This window comes from Saccoglossus kowalevskii, chromosome 16 (genome assembly GCF_978046115.1).
Source record: "Saccoglossus kowalevskii chromosome 16, keSacKowa6.1, whole genome shotgun sequence".
NCBI classification, from domain to species: Eukaryota; Metazoa; Hemichordata; class Enteropneusta; family Harrimaniidae; genus Saccoglossus; species Saccoglossus kowalevskii.
The window spans coordinates 23044751-23072246 of NC_140656.1; the positions used below are offsets into that span (position 1 = coordinate 23044751).

Here is a 27496-nt window from a genome sequence, read left to right on the forward strand (position 1 = left end):
GTCAGGACCTACCAACATGCTTAGGACATGGAGTCAGGACCTACCAACATGCTTAGGGCATGGAGTCAGGACCTACCAACATGCTTAGGGCATGGAGTCAGGACCTACCAACATGCTTAGGACATGGAGTCAGGACCTACCAACATGCTCAGGGGAATAAAAATGGTATAAATTAAAAACGTAGCAAGTGTATGCGAGTTCGTCGTCGAGGGTATAGTTGTCTACTCCGATTAGGTGACAGGCTCCAGAGCGTGGCCATTCCCCGGATGTAGCAGAATACAAAAACAAATCACGTTCAGAATCTTTGTAGGAATGGAATTTTTATTTGTTTCACAATCAGAAATATGTTCACGCTCAGAATAAAACTGGTTTGCATTAGATATCAAATATATACAAAATAATCAACACTTCAAAATATACATAAATAGCACAGAAAATGAGCGAACGTATTAAAATAATTTTGCAATAATGTACAAAGTAATAGAGACGGATAACAAAATAAGTTTTATAAGAGTTGGAAAGTCGATGGCTAATATATATACAGATAAAACAACAGAGCAATACTGTAAATAGTTCACGCATGCGCATATGTACATATCCCATCGTAAACAAATATAACATGGCAGAAAAACTGACAACGAAATAACCAATTTTATAATGTTTGTGCCCACAAAAACGGGGAAAAAAGTAATAAACATTAACTAATTTACATATATGTTATTATTTGCATAACTCATTTGCATATTTGGGACTGCTGCTTTCACTGACCCGGAAAACGCAAACCATAGTGATGGAGGGATAATGAAACCAAACATATTGTTTTGATTTATCATTGTTTTACAAGGAATTCAAATAAATAAATACAAATATCAAGTATATAATCCTTGTATATATCTTCATTATATATCACTATAATACCGTCTCTTGATGACTTGGTACGTGCAATGCACCGTGACTGTCAAGGGAAGGCAGATCAAAGGCTATTATTTCAATTTACGCCCGGTTGTACATTTTTGGGCTCAACATTTCAAATTCAAAGTGAAAAATAATAGCAAAATCACAAGCGATTTTAGTAAATAAAACCATGAAGTTGGCTTTTAAAGTCCTGTGATGAATTTCACTTTTTTAGTAACTTCCCGTTGAAAAGTAAAAAATAAATATGACACCGTACTGAAATTGCGGATATTTTTTAAGCAGGTGTAACTTTGTGAGTGAATTCATCTTTTGGGCGGCACTGTGAATATTAAGTTCAGCCTGCGTGCGTGCGTGCGTGCATGCATGTATGGCGGGCGTCAATAACCAGAACATGATCTGTTTCATTTTCAGTTATTTCCGCCAAAGTTTTGCTGTAACATTTTATAATTGTTTATGCATTTATGCGTTTTTTTTTCTAAAACTTAGTTGTTAATTTCAAAACAAATGGACGTAATTTAAACGTTATGACTGACATTCAAAAGTTTAATGAACAACCACTTTTCAGTTCACCACCTGAAAGGGAGAGATTCATTTTCTTATTATATGGAAACATTGAACCTGGTTGCTGTGTTAAATTATGAGACTAGGTCATATTTCATAAGGTAAGCTACTATTCGTGTCACGTGGTTTTGTTGTTTCAAACTTCAAATCATTTCGAATGGCAATGCTCATCATAAAATGGGTGGAATTAAATTATACAAGAATTTCTAGGTTTGTTATTCGTAAATAAAATAAATCCATATTTTGCAGTACTCTTATTCGCGAACCAAGGACGGTACAATGGACGATATGTGATTATCGTGGGACGGAATGTCTAAACAGAGCTATCATAGTTTGACACCACATAATCACATTTCATATTTGTTCTTTCCACAACTTTATGTTCACCTTGAAATTTTGAAAAGAATGGTCGGCAAATCTTAGCATATTCCCCGCACGTGACAATCCACTTATCATCTTATTGTTGTGAAACTGACATAACAACACTTTTTTAAAGCAGTTGCAAAAATAAAAAAAAATATATGAATTAAAATTAATAAAATTTGAAATGCTATGAAGTGCGAAATTAAATATGCCTGCCAATATCACATGGTTATTCACTGAAACGGTGTTTTTAATCGGTTGTAAACAATATCACATTTAGACAACCGTGTACAATAACATTGTGAATTTCGACGCAGACGCTGTTCCCGTTATGCCGTCAATGACGTCATAGTCAGACAACGCATATTATTATGACTTGACACATCCAGCGAGCACACCAAAACTCATTCTAATGAATATTCAAATTCAGAAATATTCAGTGTCAGTTGAATCACTGTCATACACACCTAACTCGTCAAAATTCACTCGTTGCTGACGTTCCAGTGTGGGCGTGATGGGTCGTACTGGTTCGGGCACAGAGATTGTAGAGGACGAGGATGTGGACCTGACAATGGTCGACCGACCGGTTACCAGTGCTGGAGCCATGTTGATAGGTGCATGTTTACGTTCAGGAGACTGAACATTGTTGTTGTTAGCAACTGTGTTGTTGTGATTAACCGAATCCTCGAATCCTGAGTCATGGTACCCATTTGTGAATATGGAATATTTATTCATAATTTCCTCGATAAATGCATCATGGTCTTTTTCAAAAGCTGTGTTCAAGCCTGCATTTGTCCCACTGGAGACGGGGTTAATTGACTCTGGTTTCTGTTGTGCCGTGTCTTTTTTATCACTATGCATGCTGTACTTTCCTGTATATTGTTGACCGATTTCAGATTTACTGCTAGGCTGTGTATTCCTCTCAGTCTCTGTTGACCTACTGTTATTTGTCCTTGTAATGGAACGTGCTCGCGGTTGCTGCTGCTGTTTTTGCTGATGTGCCGAGGCACGACTTCTGAGTTTGCTAAGGCTATTGTTCACACTTGGACTATGTTTAACCTTATAACCTTTTTCGTGGAAAACTGGTTTCGGTATTTTTGTTGGGCGTTTGCTTTGAAAAGGGTCAGCCCTCGGAGGCATATAAAATCTTGGTTCCAATTTATGAAAATTAGGAATCGGGGAACATGGTCTTAAAGCAGAATGTCGGATGCTCTTATTCAACCCGTCATTAAATTGAACTCGTGATCGTCGTTGATCAGAAGAATTTGAACTGTCGTCTGCTTCATCGTCGGAATCATAAGCATCATTATTTGTTTTGGACCCTGTGATTAATCGTCTCATTGATTCATGCATTCGCTGTTTACTTTTCTGCCGTTCATGAGAAGCTATCCCATCCTCAATACCATGTGATCGTGACAGTTGCCTTTTTTCTAAATCTCTTGGCTGGGGTGTTTTTGAACGATATCTATATTGTGTTTTATCTTCCTTATCTCGACTTTCGGACATTCGTGACATTTCCTTCTCTCTACGACGTGCTCTTTCCGGGGATACAGACCGACATCTTCTACGTTGAAGTTCTCGCTCTTCTCTCTCCTTAGCTCTTCGACTGGTTGCTGATGGTTCTATCTGTCTCTCTTCTTGTGATCTCACGGAGCGTGAATGTCTCGTTGAAGGTGCTGTGTTGAATCTTTCATGCTCGCCATATCCTTCTCTGTTGACCTGGTGATTACCATCATCTGTTCTTGATATGGTGAATGTCATACCATTTACATCTTGTTTGTGGGCTGTCCTGGAATATGATGAAGAACGACTTGGTGAAGCAGGTCTTGGAGCTGGGGAGGAAGATCTTGGAACAGAACTAGAACGGCTAGTAATTGATGATCTTGATGGAGCTGGGCTTGATGATCTAACAACTCGGCGTGATTCCACAGGGCTAGGACTGCTCCTTCCAGATCTGGACATTGACGAGGAAGGAGCTGGGCTTGATCTGGCATTTGCTATTTGTTCTTTCCGCTCTCTTTGTCGTTCCACAAAACTACTACCTGTTCGAGTAGCTGAACTTGATCGCACTGGCCTTTCTCTAGATGATGGACCAGGACTTGTTCTTCCTGAAAATGTTTTGGATTCCTGCATTGAAATTGGACTTGAACGTCCTGTCTGATTGTTTCTTTCCTTGTCAAAGAGGGATGGACTCGATCTACCTGTTGATCGTGTCCTGGCATGTCCTCTGTCTCGTTCTCTGTCAAAAGAAGTTTGACTTAATCTACCTGTTGATCTCCCCTGAACAGTTTCACTGAGCTCTTGTTCAATAGGAGCTGGACTCCCTCTACCACTTTCCCTGTTCCTTTCAACCATACTTGGACTTGATCTACCTGAGACCCTTCTAGGTGATTCCATTGCTCTGTCATTTTCTATCCGGCTTGGACTTTGTCGTCCAGAACGATGTGATGGTGCTGGACTTGATCGTCCTGACCTAATATATGCTGCAACGGGTGAAGGACTTGATCTTCCCGATGTTCTTGCTGGTGTTTCTGGCAATGTTCTTGCAGCCTCGTTTCGCCGTGTCCATGATAATGTATTATTACCAGAGACTTCGTATGGTGACAAATTCAAACTAACACTTGGATTCCAGTCAAGAGAAGATGAATGACAGTAATGTTGTCTTTTTCCTTCACTGTCTGAGCTGTCAGGACTCAAGAGATTTGGTACAGGGCTAGATCTGCCTCTCCTGGTGGCATTGTCTACATTGTTTGTAACATTTCTGGGTGACGGGGCACGTGGTGGCTTTGTAGTAACAGAATTTGATTTTGAATAAAATTCTGTGGAATCTGAAAGTCCATTGCGTAGGCTAGACCCTAAACTTGAGTTCATTGACTGACTTCCACTATCATGAGTATAATTAGTTGTGTACGCAGACGGTCTGTTGTATGAATCTTCTGAAGTTGTTCTCCTTTCATCACTGAGTCTTCCAACACTTCCTGATCTTCTCATCGGAGTTGATGATGAGGATCCATATGAGGGTGCCGGTGATGTTGATCGATAACTTCTTGGACTCCTGTAGCTTTTTTCACCAGAAGGTCTTCTCTGAGTATCACCATTTTGAACATTGACATCGCCAGTACTATGAAAATGATGGTGAACTTTGTTATTGCTTTGGTCGCATTCTTGGGTGGTCCTGTTGAGAGACAAACAGGAGAAATTAACCTATTTTAAAACATGATGTGATGGACATAAATGGACAAATATAAACAATGATGTGAGGAGAAGGAGCAAGTAGCTATAAATATCTTTATTTAAAGAAGTCAAACTATTATATAAGCATAATGTTGAAATTTCACAATTTACCCATGCACTCCATCAATAAAGTAGAACAATTCAAATATTTCAGACACATCGCTTGACCTAAATATAATAATTACTTGCCTAGGCTGTCTGGATGACCTCATATCTGAGCCTGATGGTGAGGGTTGTCGTCGTAAATTGTCATGTAATCTAGCTGCTTTATGACCTATGAATAAGAATAAGAAACAAAAATTAGGACGGCAAACCCAATTCAATAGAAGATAAATAAGTAGTGTTTCAGCGCAGTGTATTATGAATAGACAGTAGCTACTATAAAATGGAACAGTAAATATTGACACAGTGGATAGTTTACAAGTTAGGTCTCTGGTGACCTGTTGTTATGGCGGTCATTCCAATGGAACACTAGGCACCATGGTTTCGGAGTTACCCACATCAATTCACCTAATGAATTTTATTTAAATTAAGCTACTTAACTCAACTATATCGTTTGTTTGTGTCATTGGATACAAATATATATTTTTATTGTAATTGTACTAGTTATAGATCATATAAAGTGAAGGTAGACATTAATTTTTCGGTAGAAAGATTAATTAATATATCTAGAAGAATATTCCAACATAGCAAATATAATTTTATTGAAAGTGTATCCCCATTGTAATTTCTTACTCAGTAAGATCTAGAACCTGGACCACACATTTCCAAGTTATGAATATTAATATTATTATATTGAGTATAGTTTATATTTGTTTAGTAATTGTTTAATTTTGTTTACCACAGTGATTCAGTTCTGGGTGGGAAGTAAAATTAATACTGTCATTTCGCATAAATTACAAATGTGGATCACACTGTATATGATTGACATAGATTACAATCGTACATACTGGATTAATTTTAAGAGTGAACTATTCTGTGTATAATGTGCAACTTATTTTATGACTTAATAAAGATTGGTTGAATATATAACATTCAATACAGGTCACTTCGGGACGTTCATTTCGTCATAAGTGACCTTTGACATATCAAGGACTGGCACAACACAACAGTGGCGATTGTTTGTTCAGCGTTTCTCGTTTTTGCTTCAGTGGTTATACTTATCATCCAATGTCTCATATGAAACAACAAAGCAACACGAAAAGACGCACTCAAGCATTTCCACTACTACCACCACCGAGTTTCTTTGTCTTCCTTTTGACTTTTGCCGTGTGCAAAGTAGCATGCAGTTTATATGCCTTATTTTACAGCCAACAGATTCTATCTCATGACGACTGTCTTGGGACAAATTGACGCAGACAATGAATAAAGCGGTCGATGCCATAGTGATCGGGAGTGGATGGCAGTAATTTGATTGCCTCGATTTGTTTATCGGTATGTCTGCAGATTTAATGTTTTGAAATGCGGTCAAGGAATGAAACAAAATCTACATTTTGTCAAATTATTCTAGATTGTGTGAACACACATAAGAACAGAATTGAAACGAAAGCGGGCATTCATAAATAAAACACATCAGGCCAGATCACCATGTACTTTTTTTTTCAGTACACAAAAGTGTGTGATGCCTGTCATTCCCTTTGTCACAAAAATATATATGTGTTCGTTCCGCTATGGAATATAGACATTGTCGAATATATTGATTTGCTATTCTAATTAGATCATGGCCATACACGGGTCAAGTGTTTATAACAATAACCAAGGATATATACACCTCGATCCTGACCGTGGAGGTCAACGCAACCAATGGCACGCTTTACTTATGCGTTAATACACATTTCATAGCGACAATGTGACATTTGATTAATTAATTAATTAGTTTCTTACTTAAATAAGAAATGACTTGAATAGCATAATGAAATATTCATGGTACCTTGGAATACATATTCTCGAAATTTTCGTCTGTGAGGGACTGTGACTAGATGTATCATTATGGTAGCCAATCGACGCAAACTGGGTCACATGATTTACCCTTACTTTTTAACAAAACGCTTTTTACAAAGATACTTTTATTACGAGAACAATCATGAATGGGAAACTATATAAATCACTGAAATGTCATTGTCAAACGCCTGGTCAATCTATTGAATTTGTGTGTATGTTTACCGAGTTATTTCTCGTGCATGTGTGTGTGTTTTGTTGTTGAAAACGATTTTAATCGCATCAGTTGAGTAAGTATCTAAAACCACATGTATTGGAGAAAGTTGTTTTGCGTTTAAATTCAGTAAATAAATTTTAATCTAAACGCTGCTTGTTTACTTATATTCAATTCGCTTCTTTATATTAAGTATACTAATATAAGACAAAGTTCGGCCATGTTGGATTGCGTTGCATAAGGAATCATGGCAAGCTTTTAAAACAAGTCTACTACAAACATTCACTGAAATTCGAGATTGAGGAAACGTTAAACTATTTATTGTCGAAATAATAGTATACGTTATATAGAGGGTATTGTTGGCATTGTCAGCGGCTGTGCTTAATGGCTTTGACAGCTTGATATACGACCCTTTGACGGGACACGTAGGACCAAGTGCGAAGTTCTGTGTTGCCTCAGTACGCCAGACTCAGTAACTCTCGGTTTGTGAGGCTCGTCGTGAGTCTAGTTACGTAATGCCCAACGACCAACAGTTCTTTTTGTGCCAAGTCTAAAATTTCCAGGTCACTTAAAAGGAACAATTACACGTTGTTTCTCAACAAAAGTAACGACTCTCAGCGCCAGGCGGGTATAATGAGGAGAAAGAATGCGACATGTTGGACGCGAGCCAAACATTTTTTTGTATTGACAAAAAAAAAACGCACCTGAACAAAGTATGGAACAGATTTCAACAGTAAAACGTGAACTTTGGAAAACTGACTAATTGTACATGAATTGCGTATTTTTAATTTATTACAATTTCTAATTAACAAAATCGAGCGACGTGTTCATAATCATTTGTATAACCAATTTTTAACTGGAAGCAGACGCCATTAAATTGCCATCGGAATATGGAACTATGACGATTAATACACGTTATTAAAGCAAACAATCAACTACAGAGTTAATTTGACTGAATAGTTCTGTTTAAATGAGACACCGACTTAAAAAAAAAACTATATTATTTGTTTAAATGGACGTCGATAGGGAGGACATTATCGTATGCTGTCGGCATTGACCCCCAATCGCATTTGTTTACAAATGTCTTATATTGTCGGTGCTAAATACCAAACGTGTTTGTGCACAAGAAATAACAAAATGGCTTCTGTAAATCGTTGCTAAGCAACGCGTGTTCTAAATGGGTCATGATTGTTACCATCGGCTTATATATCACAGCTTTATAAGCACTGGTATGTCAATGTGTAAAACTTATATAATACACTAATACAAATAATACATATATATACCTTGCAGTACAGTGTGCTTAAATACCCCAAAGACGCTGTATACTTCTACAGGACAACACGCATAGGTAAAGAGTCATTAACGGTTGCCCAGCCCAGCAAATAGACCCTGTATTGGTGCCCTTGTGTCGACCCGACGTGAAACTCGATCCATGGTAATCCGTTTTCGTGCTGTCACGAATGAGACTACTAAAATATTAAAATCGCGGCGGACACTGTCTCAACTGTTTTTCCAGTTCTAGAGTTTTGTCTGGTCGAACTTCGCGTGGAATGTGTGTGTAGTTTGAAATGTACATACCTGCACAACGGCATGGGTCATGCTTGTCAAGATAGTGTTCTAAGGTATCCCAGCCGCCACCTACACGGACCATCACGTGACTACGAAGAATCTGAAAATAAACAACAAACGAGTGACCTTAGGTGGCGCTATAGCACAACAAATCCCCCAGAACCACCTGTTGAATTATCTGCCCTTCGAGTGAATGACTGACTGACTGAATATATAAGACTACATTAAACATTTTAAAACCTGTATTACAACGTAAAAAGAGCGCAACGTCAATAAAAAGTCTTTCAAGTCGTGTGAGATGCTTCGAGGATTTCGTTAGCGAGTTGCTGATTTGATGAAAAATCAGACAAAAAGTCGCGTGGTACTGAAACCTTCAAATTGACATTTAATATTCTGTGAACGTACTCACCCTGACAAATATAAGTGTATTGAAGTCGCCTATTCTGTATTTGCCCTGAGACACCTCAATCATTCGAAACTGGACTGGACACGTACATCGATTAACTAGGTCACGCACCTGGAGTAAATAAATAACAAATAAATAATACACAATTAACTACTAGTATTTCTGGTTTCCAGACACGTACATCACATCTGCCAAATATCCGAGTATCATGAATACCATTAATTTGAGTTGAAAATTCATGGTAGACTTGTTCTTTTCATCCGGGAACCCAGTGTAGTCTATTTCATCATGAGTCGGTAGGCATTACACAGCTACTATTATTGGCAGACCCGAAAAGATACGAAATTGGATAGGAATCGTACAAAAGTGTGTTTCCAACCCCGCTCCGGCAAAGAAGTAGAAATATGTTACCAGGTGTTATTTCTCAGTCTTTATACGCATGATGTTTTAAATAGCATGTTTTCCCGGTGCTCCCGCTATATTGGCTCTGTAAGCATGTCTCTACATCTATTTGTTTACATTTCATGTTCGCGGCCACAATAGTAGAACAAAAACGACACCAATATTGATACGTTATATTGTGGCTCTGGGAGATTTCTAAAGTGGATAGAGAGACGAGTAGGCGTGTCGATCTCAAAGGACACCCTACTTTACAAACATCGATCCCAGATCGAGCAGCAGCATTTGTAGATAGATTTGTTACTTTAGATATTGTTACAATACTTTCTTTAAACAACGGTATAAAGTTACATGTACTGCTTTCATATCGTACACCTTAATTCTGCAATACGTTTCGGTGTCAGTTTGCCAAATTTCTTGTGCTGGTCATCAACTCCGGTCAAGTATTCAGTCATGCGCAATGTTACCATGTACTTATTGCGTTACTCGGAAAATTCAATGACAACAATAATTATTTTTGTATTTTTGCATACGCTGGATACATCGCCATGTGTTTTAAAATTGTGAGATAGCGTCCAGGCACATCTCATAAGGAGTCTCGTTTTAATTAAACCAGTTTCTGCATTACTGTAGAATACTTTATTTTCACTGGAATTAATTTTCGCAGAAAAGGCATTTTGGGTATTTTGTATGAAATTTTATTTTCACTGATTTTTGACAAGTTAAATGTAAAATATAGGAAAAAGTGTTTATTCGCTGGATTTTATTTTCACTGACTCATTCCTTCAGCGAAAATAAAGTATTCTACAGTACTTAACATGAACCAAATACGGTTGAAACAGATGATGTAACACAAGTCATTTCGCTGCTGAATTCATTTCTCTTTTTACTATAGTCAATATATACTCCACTAAGCATACAATGCCCCATGACACGTTTGTGGTATATATCTAAGCTTTCAGAAAACCAGAGTGACTTTAATACTATTACGTTTATATTTCCTTGGTCAATTCCATATACAATGTGTTCATCCAACCCCGAAATAAACACAGGTATCGGGAAACAGAAATATGTTATTAAACTGACAAAATGCATTGTGCCTAAGAGTTTTCTTGGAAATTTTTACGATGATCACATATTTTTAATATCACTTTCTCTATCTATGTAAAATGGAAAATCGTTCTGGAATCAAAGTTATGGACAGCGTGCACTAATTTGCGCCCTCAAGCGACGAAGCGTGTCTGTGACGTATATGAGTAAAAGTTCATCAGTGAATGATTAGAGTAGACTTGTTTATCGTCGATCAATAAAAATGTTTTTGAGAGATTTGATATTTCTACATGACAAACTGTAATAGTTGAATATACACCTGACGTGTACACGGCGTGTTCGGGATTGATTATTTTATTTTGTGAAAGGGGATTTGAGTTACATAACGTTACGAGACGGTGAACTATTCTCTAAAAAGCTGCAGATATTTTGGTTTGTTTTAGAAAAATGTCGTCTTCGGAGACTTACAAGGAAACTGTTAACACTTTGCGTGGTATATTGTACGTTTTCGGGGTTTACTCCACGCTAAATATTTCCAGGGTACATTTTGGCGTCGTGGTAAGATCCTGGATGTTCCATAAAACACAGAAGTAACATTTGCATAGACATCGTATTTTACATTTCACCGCCTTTAATCTGTCCGATATCCATTCTTTGTTTGAAGGCCGCCCCCTAAAAGATGTCAATTTTACTACCTTGCGTAGAACAAATTATATGGACAGAAAAACTCATAAAAACCTCGACACGTTTTATGACCGATTACATGATATATCATGCTTTTCACGGAGCATCATTCATTCAAGTATATCCAAAGATGTCAATGCAACAAAGATACTGGAATCGACTAAACGATGTGTCCATGGCCTAAGTAAGCTTTGGTGATATTGAGACATGCTGGTCACAATAGCGCCACCAACGACAATTGAGCGTAATCAATTTATTGTTTGTTTCACACAAGACGCTAACAGCTGACAGTATTGCCTCACGTTCCAAACAACCACACATCAAATTAATATATTAGTACATCAGGGGAATCTTCAACTTACATTTGGAAATACACTTGCCGACTCTGGGTATTTTTCTCCAATGACCGATTGACCTAGATGAACGAGACATCGTTGGGGAAATAAACAACGTATCTTTTCGCACACTGTTGCATTGTTTAATGGCAGCGTTTTCTTATTAGTAAAGTCGTCTTTTGATTCAAGCGCGCGATCAATATCAATTAACGTCGATATCAAGAGACGCCGATGGAAGTAAAATGTTTCATTCATGTTTTGCCATTCTTGTAATTTTATGAGGTTGGCTTGCACTCCATAAAAGTTAAATAGACGGTTTTACTGGTTGATGGCGGGTCCTTTCAACAATTACATCTCAATTTGTCCAGATGAACAGGTTTAACATTTAATGATACAACATGTTTCCCGTCGTCTACACACTTGATAAAACAGTTGAAATTCTCATTCCGTGAAATATTTTAACCCAACACGTACTGCATATAATAATAATTATTATTATGATAAGTCGATAATGTGTCCAAAATCAGCATATGCTTATTTCTGTTTTGATTATAGCATCTTACTCATAGTTTCCTTTCATGAAATCACTTACTATATATGTTTCTATATGCTGCCCTCAATCAAATGTGTTATTTTCGAAACAAACATTTAAATCCTGTGTTCTCGCAGCTGGTCGACTTATAATACGAAAAATATGTTCCGTGTCCCAGGAGATCACAATTTGCATCCGTTTTGCGTGGCTGTATTTATAAAGTTCATTGCCAGTAATTCAAACCTATGTTTTTCCTAATAATCTTCCACACTACATGTTACAAAATAACGAGTTTTGACTGAAGTTAACTGAAACATGAATTGTCACTTTGACATTAATTTATTGAAATAAACCAATGGAGAGAATACACTTGAAACATCATTCGCAATACAAACACCTTTAAGTGATATATATATGTATATATAACATTACCATCATATATATTCCGCTCGATTACAGTAATAAAATCCATTTTCAAACAAATCTAAGATATAAATTTCGCAAATCATCCGCTATATCAGTTACTAGTAGATATACAGAACGGTTAAAGAAACACTGTCAACCCTCTTTCAAATGACCCAATGATTTTCTAGAGACCGACAGGCCTTAATATTCAAAAGGTTTGCTGGCACACATAATGGGCTTGTAACTATGCTAACTCTGATTCAAAAATATCATCATCGCCACGTGTCTGACATACACAATCAGTTTCTAACAGAAACTACTTTATGCAGTAGATTATGCCGAAGACTGACAAGTTTCAAGACACATGGCATCACTTCTTGACTGTATCTTTCTCTCAATGTACTCCGATGTATTATTTACTCGACATGTTGTAATGAGTATCAGTCCATTGTATTGTACTTGTTTTCTTTGATTTGTAAATTCTTTTTTTTTACAATTATGAATTTATTAGATATTGTTTAGGTATGATGTAATTTCTACTATAGTATACTGGTATTACCAAAGTATCAGACTGGTGCGTGGCTATGATGTACAACCGTAAGAAATGTAACTGTATTTCCCCGATTCCCTAAAAAAACAGCGCCATTGTGTTAAAATACAATCTACATGAAAGGAGATAGACATATGTGCACAGAACCTTGAGGTTTGAAAGGCGATAGCTAAGATGACCCACCTTGATTTCCTTCAAATATTACCTTCAAAATGACAATCATTACTAAACATTTTGTCCTTGAAATCGAGTGCCCTCCGATGTGTTTTGTTTGTAGAACCAAATTACGACGGTGTAGGGTAGAGGACGTGAATGTACCCCATCACTATTGAGAGCTGGATAAACAAGGACTGACAGTGAATTCATACATAGACCCGTCATGGTTCATGTTCAGTATTGCCGGAAAAAACGCCTAGGGGTTCGTCATGCCCCCTTTGTCTACTTCACACATTTAGTTGTTAAATAGAAAAACGGATTCTCCAAACTATCGTAAACACTTCGTGACAGGAGTATTTTTGTTCGACTCCAACAACGCCGATGACATCAACAAAAATGCTGCAATTGTTGTTGAAAAACTACAATGACATACTAGTACAATGGCATCATCTGTTGTGCGTTTATCGTGAAACCAGTCGGGACAAAGTCTAAATACAGATTATCGTTAGACGTTCATTATTTTCAAATTGTCACGATGTCGTGGTAAGTAGCAGATGAAATAACACACAAAATGTCAATATTGGCGTATTGACGTGAATTGTTGAAGAGAGTCTATTTTCAACAAAGGGATGTGACCTCAGCCGTGGGCTCATCATTGCATGACATCAGATAAGCCATACATGCAATACCATTAATATACCGTTTATGTTCCCACATTAGTTAAGTTACATTCCGGTTGTACGTGTTAGCGATATGCACAATCTAATATGACCGATGTAATTACAAATATTAAAGTGGAAACATCTTTGAAGTTGTAAAACCCGGCACGTATCCTTAGTTCATTGAGGTGGGTTGTTGTATTATTTAGTTACCGTGGTTTTTCGTTCCGTGTGTCAGGTATGGGGCGCTTGTACTGGCAGCCCCCAAGGTTAAATTCTATTGTTATTTGGCTAATTACGCACACTTGTCGTGCTAGGCCTTTCAGTCACCACTACGCCAGTGCTACACACTATACCTTGTCATACCAGTGTACGTTATTTTGAGAGATTTGTGGAATTCGAAACATTTCCCTTCCAATTTACACAGGTTTACAAAACTCCTCGAATCTCGACCTCTGCCAATATAATGTATATCTTTATTTACATTTTTATTTTTCACTCCGAGTTGTCAAATCTAGAGGCTGGCTTTCATAAAATAATAATTGGATGCGAATGATAATCGAGTCATTTACCAATTTAGCTAATTGGGAAATTTTAATTGAATATAAATTATGTATAATTCGCATTACATGTTGTTTGCATATGTAAATATGCTTATGTGGTGGTTAGTGCTTACGTAAACAAATATGATCAATGAACCAAACACAATAGAAACACATAGAACCACGCCTAAAAGTTTGTCATTGTTGCTTCAAATTAAATACGTCATTTCCGGTATAGCTGTGTTATCATTGTTTCATACCAGCATCCTGATAGCTATTGTGTGGATGGCAGTGGTAGCACGCCATCTATTGTGTTTTCTCGTACAATGTAATCGTTTGTTCGTTTCACGTCAAATGCAATCTTCCAAAACAAGCCTGACATTGACAGACAGACAGACAGACTTTATATACACAAAGGGAATTACCTCCTGCGCATGGTAATCAACGAAAACATTATAATTTAAAGAGGAATACTGGTTTCAATGACTGCTCTATCATCATTCAAGTTCTTTAGTCAACGTTGTGAATGAACTCAGGACAAAAAGACGCTTAGTTGGTTTTAATGGGGATATGCTACATGACAAGGTGTGCCAGTGACAATGACACCGTTTCATTTCAAGGTGGTGGTATTATAATTGATTACTGGTAGCTCAGGCTGACTATTGAAAGACAAGAAGAGTGTAGATTTATTGTGTGTACCAAAACAATCACTACGCATGCGTAATTGGGTGACGGTTTTGCAAAAAACAAATTTTTTATAATAAATATGTTCAACAACATTCGGTAGAGAATAACGACATTCAAATATGAATGCTCTCGTCCATGTTTGCTTGTATCGTTGATATTCTTTAAATTATATACATATTTCTACATTCATTCCTGTGTTGTATACTATGTATGCTTTCCTTGTTTTGGGGATTACGTTAAAGTGTTTAACTAAGTGTCGACAAACATGCGTTGATGATACACTTCCTATTAGTAGACATGTTTTGGTAACTAATTGCAGTGGTGGTTTGGTGTGTGTTGGTTATTTTGCCACTGTGCTTAGGTGTAACATATATTAATACGGCTAGGTATATATTGCACAATCAGGCAAATGCTATGCAACACGTCAGCACGTGTTCATGATGTATAGTCTCGGTAATGCGAGGCTATCCGGACGTAATATATCGGACATTCGCCTGCACAAACACATAAGATCAGTCATGCCGAGCTGATGAGGAGAGTCGAACTATTCAATACATCATAGAAGTGAATTGTAACGTAAGTCATTTCATAATGTGTGATGTTTACCAAACGTGTGTATGTTTTTATTAGTTTTTCGAATAGAGCATGGTTAAAGTCGGGCGTGTTTCCCGGATGCAACGTTGGACACGTTGTTAGAATACCAAATTATGTTAGCATTGCTACATTTCCCTTCAAATTTAATTTTCATTCTCACGAATCTATTTCTCAATTGAATGAATGAATGAATGAATAAGTATACACTCGAAGTATACAAGCTCAAATATAGCGAATTGGTTTAACATGTTTGTCATAACAATATAGTCCGTTCTTATAGTGCGGTCTACTGGTTCATTAACAATGGCTACAAACAGTTTACGCGGACAATAACAAATTAAGGATGTGACCCATGTCAACACTTATCAGGGTTTTAACTGTTATTTCCTGTCATGCCCGAATTCTTATATATTTTCGATTTGATCAGTACTCGAGCTTTGTGAGTACGAATCGTTTTCACACTTCCGAGCTATTTTTCTCAGTAATGATTTCGACACTACTGATGTAATGTATATGTAGAGTTGGCATGACTGTTTATCGGCATTGTTCATTTTCTTTTTTCATTTCAGTTCAGAATTGTGTTTGGAAAGCATCGCTCAACAAAAAATGAGTCACGATCACAACGGTTCACATTTTTCAACAATTGCGGTAGTTTCAGGTATCCATCGCATACATCATTTATATTCGACTCAAGTTGCTGGATATCGTTAGACTCCTTAAATCGTAGTATGTATAAGAGAGTATTGAAAACAGTATTGACATAGTAAATGGAGCACGCATACTACAAGAATATCCAACATTTTGATTCTCAATATAGAAATAAATGTATCTATAGGTATTGTGGAATATATTATTTCCTTGTGACGATTTCACGAGATGCAGTACGAACACTTTGTTTTATAGCCTAGGGCGTCGACCTTAGGCATTTCCCGTTCACTGTGAAATCTTGCGTATTGCGTCTGCCGCAAAAATCGAATGAATTGATTTTGGACTTGAATTTTTATAGCTCAATGTCAAAATACCGATCATTGTGAGGGAAATACTGCGTTAAGATACCATTCCTTCATCTATTTGTAGAGCACATTATATAGCGTGGAAAATACTTTCGCGTTTGTCGAATCTCACGCGATGTTTGGACGCCACTACGAAGATATGACCTTTGTTTGTCATGTTGTTACGCTCGATTTCACGTAAAACGCGAGAAATCGCAGTGAACAGAAACTGATCTATTGTCAACATTAATTATAACACACTCATAGAGTTAATACTATTTTACAGATCGTTAGACACGGGCAGAAGTATTTGTGGCAAACCTTGGATTTCGAAAATTGAAAAGTCAACGCCATTGTTCGACCACTGGGGATTCAAACAGGTCTTTATAGCGAGGCATTCTATCTCAATGTCATATGTTGGTGTAATAACAACAGCTATTTACTGTATCCGGTGAGTTCATCTATTGGGAAAACTCAGCGCAGTTGCCATGGTGAATTATATGAATATGTGACAGGATGAAACTCTGTAATTAAATGCAATAAGTAAGGTTGAATTTAGGGGTTACCTATTCATATATATCCGAAATAATGATGTCAATCACAAAAACTAATACTGTAAGTATCAGACACACAGCCAGTCAATCAAGATTGTGTGTTTACACCAATAATCGTCTTACTAGTGTTCAACATGTTGTTCAAGTGACCGTGACTGAATGCAAATTTTGAAGTTGCAATGTACGCCACATTCTTCTCCCATTGCAGAGACTGAATTGCCCGGATGTACTCCAGTCAATCCCACTATTCAAATTAGCCTCCGTTTTAGTGAATCGAATGTTGGTGATAATGAATGAGTTATGGGGTATTGGATACTAGCATATGTGCCATGCATGGGAGAATTTGAGTTTAAGTACTATATATTAGATATATTGTAGTGGTATTGTTTTAGTGTCATTATTCGTATGATCACATGAGTGAACGTCATCACGAAACGGAGTCTATAAATGCATAGACTATATTACATTTGCGTCGTTTCAAACCCATGTATGGTTTCGTCATCAGTTTTGTGGAGTTTCTCATATGTATATATGTATTGTATAAATACAAGCACATATCAGCTTTCATAAATACGTCTTGATAAATATGCTGAACAGGAATTCTGACCCAGGATGGACAGCACCTACAGTTACCTAGTGTTAGGACATTTTGAAATATTCATTAGCACAGTAGTTGAAAGGATCGCTCTTCCTAGCAACCTTGAAACTCTCCATCTTTGCATTTTTATAAAAGAAATTTATATAATTTATTCATGCTATCGCATTCAGACAGTACTATCTGCATATTTTAAACTAAATGTCTTGTTTGTATGATATTCATGTAGGGTTTACGGTAATTTGTGTAATGTAATTTTTTACTTGATTTATCTAATTGACTTGATACAAAGTAAGTATGTCTACAATTTTTGCACTTAATTCAGAAAGGAGGAAATAAATAAATAAAAATTAAAGTAAAGCAACGTCAACATCATCTGGCCAACGCGCAAATGTAATACTAACGACAGGGTTACGCCAAGAACTTTAATCAATATGCGTTATTTACTATTACAGCGAACGTTAAACAACTTTAGACACACAATATATGAATGGCTGTTCCGGGATATATTGACCACAATGCAGTGGGGCAGCAAAACATCACCAGTTCATGCATAAACAGTAAAACGTCAAGTTCAAAAGCAAATAGGTACATCACTTAGAGTGATTATTTCCTTTTCAATGAACTAGGTAATTAAAGACCCTCTAACTATATGATAAAGGGACTGTCGATAAATATAGCACCGCACAAGCTTTGTATGTGATCCTTATCAAATGTTACGCGAATCGAAAACGACGAAGCGGGGCAGTCGTCACCTGCGCATGCGTCAGATGGCCATAGCGTGTCATTGTTTACAAACAAGCGTCTATCCATGAGCCTTTGCGTTTTTAGCGTGTGTTGTTATCATCGCTTGGGACTCAATTCTCGCGCGTGCGCAGGCGACGACCCTCCCGCTTTAACTATAAATGTATTACTACTCGTCATTGGTGTTCCTGGCGTGATATGAAGAACTAGGCCATTTCAGTTGTTGCTGCAGTAGGAAATGTGAAGTCTTCTCATCTGTCCATAGTTTTAACTTACTGTGTTACCTTGCTTTATGATTAGAGCAAGTTGTCGAAATAGTATCAATTAACTTACAACCGTGTGCTCGTATCGTAACATTTTTCTAAATGTATCTATATTAGAGCTAACTAAGTCCCTGAAAATAGTCTTATTGTAAATGAAAGATCCGAAACATTCCAGATATCTTTTAATTGTTATATTATTTTAGATCGGATGGGTCTTCACCTGCACATGCACGGGAACAATCTCCCAGGCAGTGTTCTATTTCTACGAATATACTTTCGGTGATCTAACCGCAAGGAACTCTGGGAAGGAGAATGGCACGGAAATTGAGTCCTATGCGATGCACAATAAAACGCAAAAGCTCATGGGCCGTCTGCGCATGCGCAGGTGAAGACTTTCCAGCTTTATATGGTCGTCATCACGGTTACGCCGCGTCCCGTTCAACGTGGGAGACGTGGCGACGTACACAACGTGCGTAAAATGCATTATTTGTTTGCATGAAATTTCGAACACGAGCTGCACGACGACCACCGCCTTTTAACTTATTTTTATTTCAAAATATCAGGAACTGATTTTCCAGCTCTTGCAACTTAGGGTATGACGGGTGTGTTCAGTATTATTTAATTCATGTCTTAGGGAATATTCACAGTTTAAATGACGAAGGCTTTGTTCGATTTATTATTATATTATACAAAAGCTGTAAACAACGCAGTCAATTGTACTACGTCATATTGTGGTGTCTGTGTAGCTGACACCTCAGGCTGACACTCAACACCTGCGACATCTATGGAGTGTGGTAGTTGAACTCAATACCCAGTCCTCGAGAACCGTCCTAGCTACCATTCTGATAACGATAGAATGTCTAAGATTCTAGACAAAGTCTGGGCCGGTCGGGTTTTATATTTCACAATGGGTGAAATAATCGATCTACGCGAGGTTGTCAGAGCAACCAATGTGGTATGTTGTCAAAGTTGTCAAACTCCTACCATTTTAAATAAATAAAAAAAAAACTAAAGATAGGAGCCTATTGAAAAATACCTAGCATTTGTCCAACAAATAAACAAACAAAAAAACATTAAAGCAAAATTAAATAGTTGTGTGTAACCTATACCTTTTTGGTATATGTAAATTAGAAATAATAATGGCGGCCATAATGCTAGTCCTAAAATTGTGTTACCGTTGGTTGCGATGGTAACACCATCTCGCGTACAGGGTTAAAACAAAATGTGTTGTCCTGTTCTTTTTCGTTTGCATGTCTAGATGATTGGACAAATTGAAGATGCCTGCAAAGAATTACATTCAGTTTTCGAGTTAAAACCCTTTTAAATAAAGCTTTGCATATTCAAAAAGGCTGCCATATTTACTCCCATGATGCACCACGTCTTATCTTCGTGTTTTTGTTTTTGCGTTCTAGGGGGAATCTAACATAGCCGTCCCAACGGCATATATATGTCGACGCCGCTAGACGTTGATTTATGAAGTTTATGCCCTTAAACTAAAAATATCCACTAAACGACTTCAAACTTGATTTGGAGGGTGCGAAATAGCGACATGGGCACGTACTATACCTCTTCAACACTCGGAGTCTGGAGTGTCTCGCCGAGAACAGCCCTGAATATAACACCATAAAAAGGTAAAAATAAATACAATACGATCAGCCAAATGTGAAATAGGCCGATTGATAAGAAGAATCAGTTTTTTTGTCAACAACATTTATATAAACTGCGCAAAGGAACCATAGTGTGGCGAAGCATGCACTGTAAAAATAACACTACGATCCGTGGAAGAATGTCGAAGGTTTTGTCATTTTTACGCGTGATTTATTGGTAGAATAACAAATTATATCGAACACTTCACATGTATTGATATACACCCTCTACTGTTAATGTGCCCTTGTTATAGGCCGTATATCCTGTCTAGCAACTTCAGACAAGTGCTACAATCACGTCAGAACGTTTATTCACCTCTCTGGTTTATCGGAAATATTTTTTTTTAATTTTGTTGGTCTCTATGGAAAAAAACGAATATATATAAAAAACATATTTAAAGTAGCTGAACTGAAGTAGGAAACTTAAGATACAGTGAAGGACATTCCGGTGCAATAAATTTGGATCTGCAACTGCCCCTTAGGGATGGAATTGCACAGGAAAAAATCCTATTTCTTAGAGAAAAATATACTCAGAGGAAATGAAAAAATCACAGCGAAATCATCATTGAAAAAAAAGGCTATATATTTGGCACTGTTTTTCTGCAATTACCCGACGCTTCTAATGACGAGAGCCCTTAGCGCTATGTAAATGGACTCTTTTTTTACTTTCGTACATACCCTCGTTAGGGAACCGAACATTTAGTAGGCGCCAAATTACTGCACTATCTGTTATCTCTATCGATTGTCATCTTAGAGTTGCCTTGTAAGTTCGTTCACCTAAATCAACAACAAATTCCCGCAGTCATTCTTATTTATTCCCTACTGAATAAACACGTATGCACGGAGATCGGCCACTTCTCAGATGACCTTTGACACGACACCGTTAACACGGCGCGAAGTTATTTATTTACAATGCGAACCACCTCCATTTTGCCATGGTACACTCCTCTAAGATTTTACAAGAATAAACATAGCGAAATTATCGAAGACTTGCTTCCAACTGTTTAACCACAAGACAACACATATGATACGCGTCTGGAAAAAACAAACAATTCGCACAGCCACGTAAACAGGCAGACAGACAGATACAGATTTCGTCTAGAACGTTATTTTCCACTACAGCGACTTTGCAAAGAAATAATAAAATGACTCCGGTCGAACCATTCATGGATACAACGACAATGTGACGTTTTCACCACCTTCATACATCTAAGGGGCAAAGGTAGTTTGTAACTAATATGATGTTTATCTCAAAGCTTGTCAAACTACGCACAGTATGTCCGATAACCCGTACTGTACAACTTTACAAACAATGATTTGATTGTCTTCACATTTTCATTATGATTTACTCATTTGTCATTATTTTCACAGCGTTTAAAGGGAATTTGCAGTCTATATGACTGGCATTAAGCATCACTGTCGTGTTTAAGGTAGCGACCCACGTTCGTGGCCTCCCATTTTAAATCTTTTAAATACAGTTTGTATTTATATCATTAGATATGTGTTCAAAATTGATGACGTGCAAAAAGGGTTTTGAAAATTTCCAACGATTGACTGCTTTCCCCAGAAGACTTGTAAATGAAAACTCCGATTTACGCGCTGAATTGGTGTTTACTTTGCGATATATACATACCGGTAACCAATTTACGAATGTAGATATCTCTCATTGCCAAAAAACTAATATTGAACCTGTCATATCGTTTCCCATCATCCATAATCGCTATCTTAACATATTTGCATTTTTTTCCTATTAATCTTGTAAATTAATTAATCAGACATATGATTTGCCAAGGTTATATATATATATAACTGAGTTTGATTTCACATGTAACCATGGAGACGCCCAACTCCATAAAATGATCAATAACTTATGAGTGTAAACCAGATTAAAATTAATCTTATCGATATTTTATCAGAGGTATGCCATAACTCACGCACACTCTATGTCCTTCATGTGTCGCATCGACTACGTTGCCAATCAACTGGCTAGTGACTTCGGGCACACGACGAACACGACCGAGCACTTGTATTTAACACGTATTCGGCGTCAAGGCTCGTGTAAATCCATTTTAAAAGAGAAATCCTTCTTTTTTCATTAAATTGTTAGTGATTGTAATACTCGTACAATGGTTGTATTATCCAGTTAGAAGAAGAATCGCAAGATGTAAAGTGCAAATCTGCCTATAGGGATGGCTTTCAGAATACTAGTACTAGGAATATCCCGGCATTCCAATGACAACAACCTGGTAAACTGAAGAGGGGGGTTTTAAACACTTGCCTCACTGTTTCATAGAGTCACGGTCTTTATTAACGATTTAAAAAGAAAACAACCTAGTGTGTTTTTATTATCTCGTCTACACCATTAAACGTTACTTGGCATTTGTTCAATTTACCGTAATATAGACTGTCAGAACTGCTCCATAGTATAAATCCTTGTTTGACTAAAACCGTGACGATAGTCAGGCCACTAGGTCAAACTGGTTATTGGTAGAACCTAAAAGACCTTCTTCGATGAATACGATGTAGGTACCTCGAAATGACGTCATACATGGTCCACACGTATACTGTCAATGAATTTCTTCTATAAACACGTCTGGTAGAAATCACCCTTCAGTCAAACCCACCCACAATAGAACCCACATCTGACAATCCTATCCTGGTTAATGTTGTGAAAAGATTGAAAGTCTGTTTGTTTGCAGACTCCGTGGGGCGCCGGGTATAAACTTTTTTTCATTTACGAAATGAACAGACTTCAATGCAACTTGTTGTTTAAAATTGTACCATTCTTTCAAAAGTGACCAAAACAAACAACTACGACAGTGTTGTTTTTATTGAATATAATAACACCTGTAAAAGGTTCCACGCCGTCATTGTTTACATTACTGTCCCTCTTTTTCCTGTTACAGCATTTTTTATCTACTAATCCCGACTCAACGGACGAGGATTCGTCGAACCCAGCTACACCGATGTCAGTTCATGGAGTCTTCAATGAACAGTGTGTACACTTGGAATGATTGAACACTTATTTAGAGTTGGCGTTTGACTGGACATGGCTGTTTGTCTGCTCCCACTCGTTAGCCAACGCTCGTCTGTTCGACGACATTTTAAAGTTGTTTGATGTACACTTTTACAAAGTGTTAATATAAATTGTTATATTAACTCACGTTATGGCCATCTAAGTTTGGTGACGTCACAGGGCTGTTTGCCACTTTTTATTACGACCCTGCCTTAAACGCCGATTCATCCATGAAATACAGTCGTTACTACGCGACGAATGATTGTAAAACAAATATTTTTCAACAAAAACGCGTCATTCTTTTGACGATTTCGCTTACAACATGTCCATGACATCTCAATAAACATTGTCATTTTAAAGTTTACTTCTGATCACTGAATGCTTGCGTATTTGAAGTAGCTATGCGTCTATCGTAAATCATTCCTATTCTCGGTCATGGCGTTGGTACAGTACCGCAGTTGACGGGTGATCTTTTGGCTCTGTACCAACACTCATTATGTCAATTGCACGTCGTGTCTGTGCCCATTCACCGACTGGTCACGAAAGGTTGCCTTTATGGATTGTTCGCACCATCATACGAACTATTTGTTGTCACATTCGGAAAGGTGTTGCTAACTTGAATGTGCATTTCTCCGGCCAGCAATAACATCCGGGCTTTTTATTTGTAATCAAAGCGTCTGATGCCTGGTCCAATTTTAAAATAAGAACATTTCGGCACTACACATGTATAACGTGATTAACGTGATTAAAGAGTAGCGGCTGCTTGAGTTACTGAATATGGGCAAGCACAAGCTTCGACACGTTCAGGACTGAGTGTAAAATAATGGAGGCCAGTCAGCGTCCTGTTGCCATTGCTTAGCAACGGCGTTGTTGACAGCAGCTGTCAAATCTGCCTTTTTAGTGTTTCGGGAAAACATTTTCACTGCGATCATTCAAATGCGAACTACTTTTACAAGGAAAGTGATCTCCGCGAGTGTAGGTGTAACACTTTACACGTTGAGTTGGGAAAGTTCACTTGCGATCCATCAGTGGCTGTTGTTTGCTTTTAGCTTTGTCCTCGAGTTCTTCTATTGTGGAGTTATTTAGTAACACCGGTGTATTAGAACCGCCTCAGGCATGAACGCTCCGGGTTTGCTTCGCTGAATCTGACTGGAGGGCTGATCCGACCACTTCCGAGCTTTCATTGCTGCCGACCTATTTTTATTATTACATTAGCGCTCAAATAAAAAAAAATAATAGTTTGGAATAAAAGAACACGATAAAGAGAACCATACACATGCGATATTATTATATTGTGCTAGGGACGGTAGTAGGTAAATATGAACAATACCATGCAAGACAATACCCCACTGTAATCAACGTTTTAACAATCGTTGTGTGATGAGCAATCACACTTCGCTCGAAGCCTGCGACTAGGAGTGTGATTTTGTTATAACTTTGTTTACTGCGCTGTCTACGAAAATGAAAACAATATCAACGATATCGTATTTCTTGGTACATGCGATGTAACCGACACGTTGTTGATTTTAGCCGGGTTTAAATTATTTGATTGCCCACAGAGAAGGCGTGAGAGCTGAGCCTGACATGCGTTTATAGGTTTTAAATGACCGGTCACGTGATTGAAATCATGTGATTATTTTGATTTAAACTCGACTTGGCTCTTCCAGCTGTTTGTTTGATTGCTCCCACCAAAGTATGAACAACATACAGTAAAATCAGCTGCAAACAAAAGTATCCATTTAGAACTGTACAGGCGAAAAAATATATACAATGTCCGGACGTCGTGTTAGTATGAGATAGGGGCGTGTAATCTGGGGAGGGGGGGGGGGTTATGACGTAATTTGGTTGTTCGTACAGACCGGGCCATGAAATAATGAAACAACACGATCATGTTACCTAATCCACCCTTAATGCCAGTGTGATTTACCAGTCAACCCAAAACACGAACAACAACGTTTCTTTCCCGTATTGAGTTTCGCGATGATGTAACGCAGATTCAAGATTAGTCGCGCATCCCTTTCCCCGGTTCATGTTTTTTACTTTTATCCGCCAAAATCTCAGCTCGTACACAATTTATTGTCATAAATATTACACACAGTCACTGCTGTGATATTCATAGTCACATGCATCCACTTTGGCACGACATAATAGACCTGTAAGTTCGAGAAAACACGTTTTTACTGGAGCTTGGCTTGAACTGTTTACTACAGCGTGACAAGCAAGGCAATAATCCCTATTGTTTAGGAGCGTATTTATAGTATATCTGGGCCTTTAAACAGCGCACGGTGCAGCTAGTATTGAATTGCATTTATACGTTGCATTGATTGTTGCACCTTTCTGGAAATCACTGTATCACATTCGCGAACAAGGACCCCGGTCTGAAACCGAGTAAACTGGACAAGTTTTAAGTTTTAAATCGGATTACCGGATGTGAATATTACTCATTTGATGTCGATAAAAATATATCAGTACAACTCAACTTTAAAGAATGCTTGTATATCTGTCAACACAGAGTCCAGTTACTGGGGACGCCATGTTAATGTGTAGTCAGTTGACTTATCGCAAGGTGAAGCCCAGCGTTTTTAAACAATAAGTATCGAGAACCATTGTCATTATGACAAAACCCTGTAAACACGGCCATTTAATAATGACTTTTTGTATTACGAATTATATTGATTTATTTTCTCATAAACATTTAATTGTATATTTCAATTCGAATACGTTTGTGACGCTGTTTTTTTAAAATAGGTACAGTGTCCGTTTCACAATGGCGTGTGACGATCGATTAGCTTGGCACAAGGTGTGCAAAACCGTTAACATCATAACAAAGCTGTATACAAGCAATGGCGTAATACTACTAACAACAAATTTTAATATATTTTCACCTACCAATTCATCCAGCGACATGAGATCAAAGTTCTTCTTCTGCACACATATTTCCGATTTCGGACCACCCGAAATTTCGGCGTCGATTTCGGCCTCCATCTGAATAATCGTCGGAGACTCCATGCCGAACTTTGCCCCGCGCCGGGCAACTTCAAGCAAGCACAACACAAAACTTTTCTCGTTTTTCCGTAAAACTAAATCGTCGGTCTCGAATAACAACACGTCCTTTACACCAAGAGAATGTCGACACCATGTTATAAAATTGCTGATATTATCCCTAGCCATGAACGTTCCGGGGGGCGCTAACGGCTTGTACCTTATTTCCGTCTCCGGGATTTGTAACCCATTCCTCGCCGCTAACTCGGCGAACTGTCTCCGGTACTCGACGGCAGCTTTGTGCACATTATTCGCGTGTTGACAGAGAACGATACCGGACTCCAGTTTCTCTAGAAAGGTCTCGACGGTAAGGTCCAAGTTATACATATCGTTAAACCACTCTGCCAAGTCTTCTTTCATAGCGTAGATATAGTCCACATTAGATTTAAAGCCGCGTATCGGCGTGGCTTCCCACTTCGTATTGAACTTCACGCTGTACGGATCAACGATCTCCTCTGTATCCGGGTCCGCCATGGTGCTAGCAGCGACTACGATTAAGAAATCAGAGTTGATTTGAAGGACATCAAAGTACGATGTTGTCTTTCGTTCGCTTGCACTGTACGCCGTATCACGTCATTTGGGATACCTAACTCCGAATCTACCCCCGTTCGTGTACTCAGGTAGCGGCTGTAATAGTATGTGTACTCTTGGATCACGTGACCGGAGACTGGGGAATCTCTGTGAGTAACAGGGTATTCAAGTCATGTGACGTACGCGTTTTGCATACCAATAGTAACCCGTACAAGATTTTAATTGAGCTTTTGGGCTATAAATATACTTTATATTATTATTTTATTTTATCTAAAAAAATCGAATAACATAATATGAAATATACTTTGCTGTTTTTT

The 27496-nt window shown here is 37.8% G+C and overlaps 1 protein-coding gene across 1 annotated transcript; it reads right to left on the minus strand.

Annotated features, from left to right (window-relative positions):
• Nucleotides 1–301: 301 nt before the first annotated feature.
• On the minus strand, nucleotides 302–27310 carry LOC100376854 (uncharacterized). The gene is made up of 5 exons (XM_002730919.3): nucleotides 26496–27310; nucleotides 9207–9314; nucleotides 8807–8897; nucleotides 5263–5347; nucleotides 302–5014 (listed from the first exon to the last, which is right to left on the minus strand). Exons 1-5 carry the CDS (start codon nucleotides 27120–27122, stop codon nucleotides 2266–2268), a joined length of 3660 nt encoding a protein of 1219 aa, XP_002730965.1. The 5' UTR covers nucleotides 27123–27310; the 3' UTR covers nucleotides 302–2265.
• Nucleotides 27311–27496: the final 186 nt, after the last annotated feature.

Coding starts and splice junctions, on each gene's coding strand:
- LOC100376854 (XM_002730919.3), bottom strand. CDS start 27,122: ATGGCGGACCCGGATACAGAGGAGATCGTTGATCCGTACAGCGTGAAG. Junction 9,315..26,495: donor TCATGTCGCTGGATGAATTG/GTAGGTGAAAAT, acceptor TATTTACTCCAG/GTGCGTGACCTAGTTAATCG. Junction 5,015..5,262: donor AGGTCATCCAGACAGCCTAG/GCAAGTAATTAT, acceptor GTCTCTCAACAG/GACCACCCAAGAATGCGACC.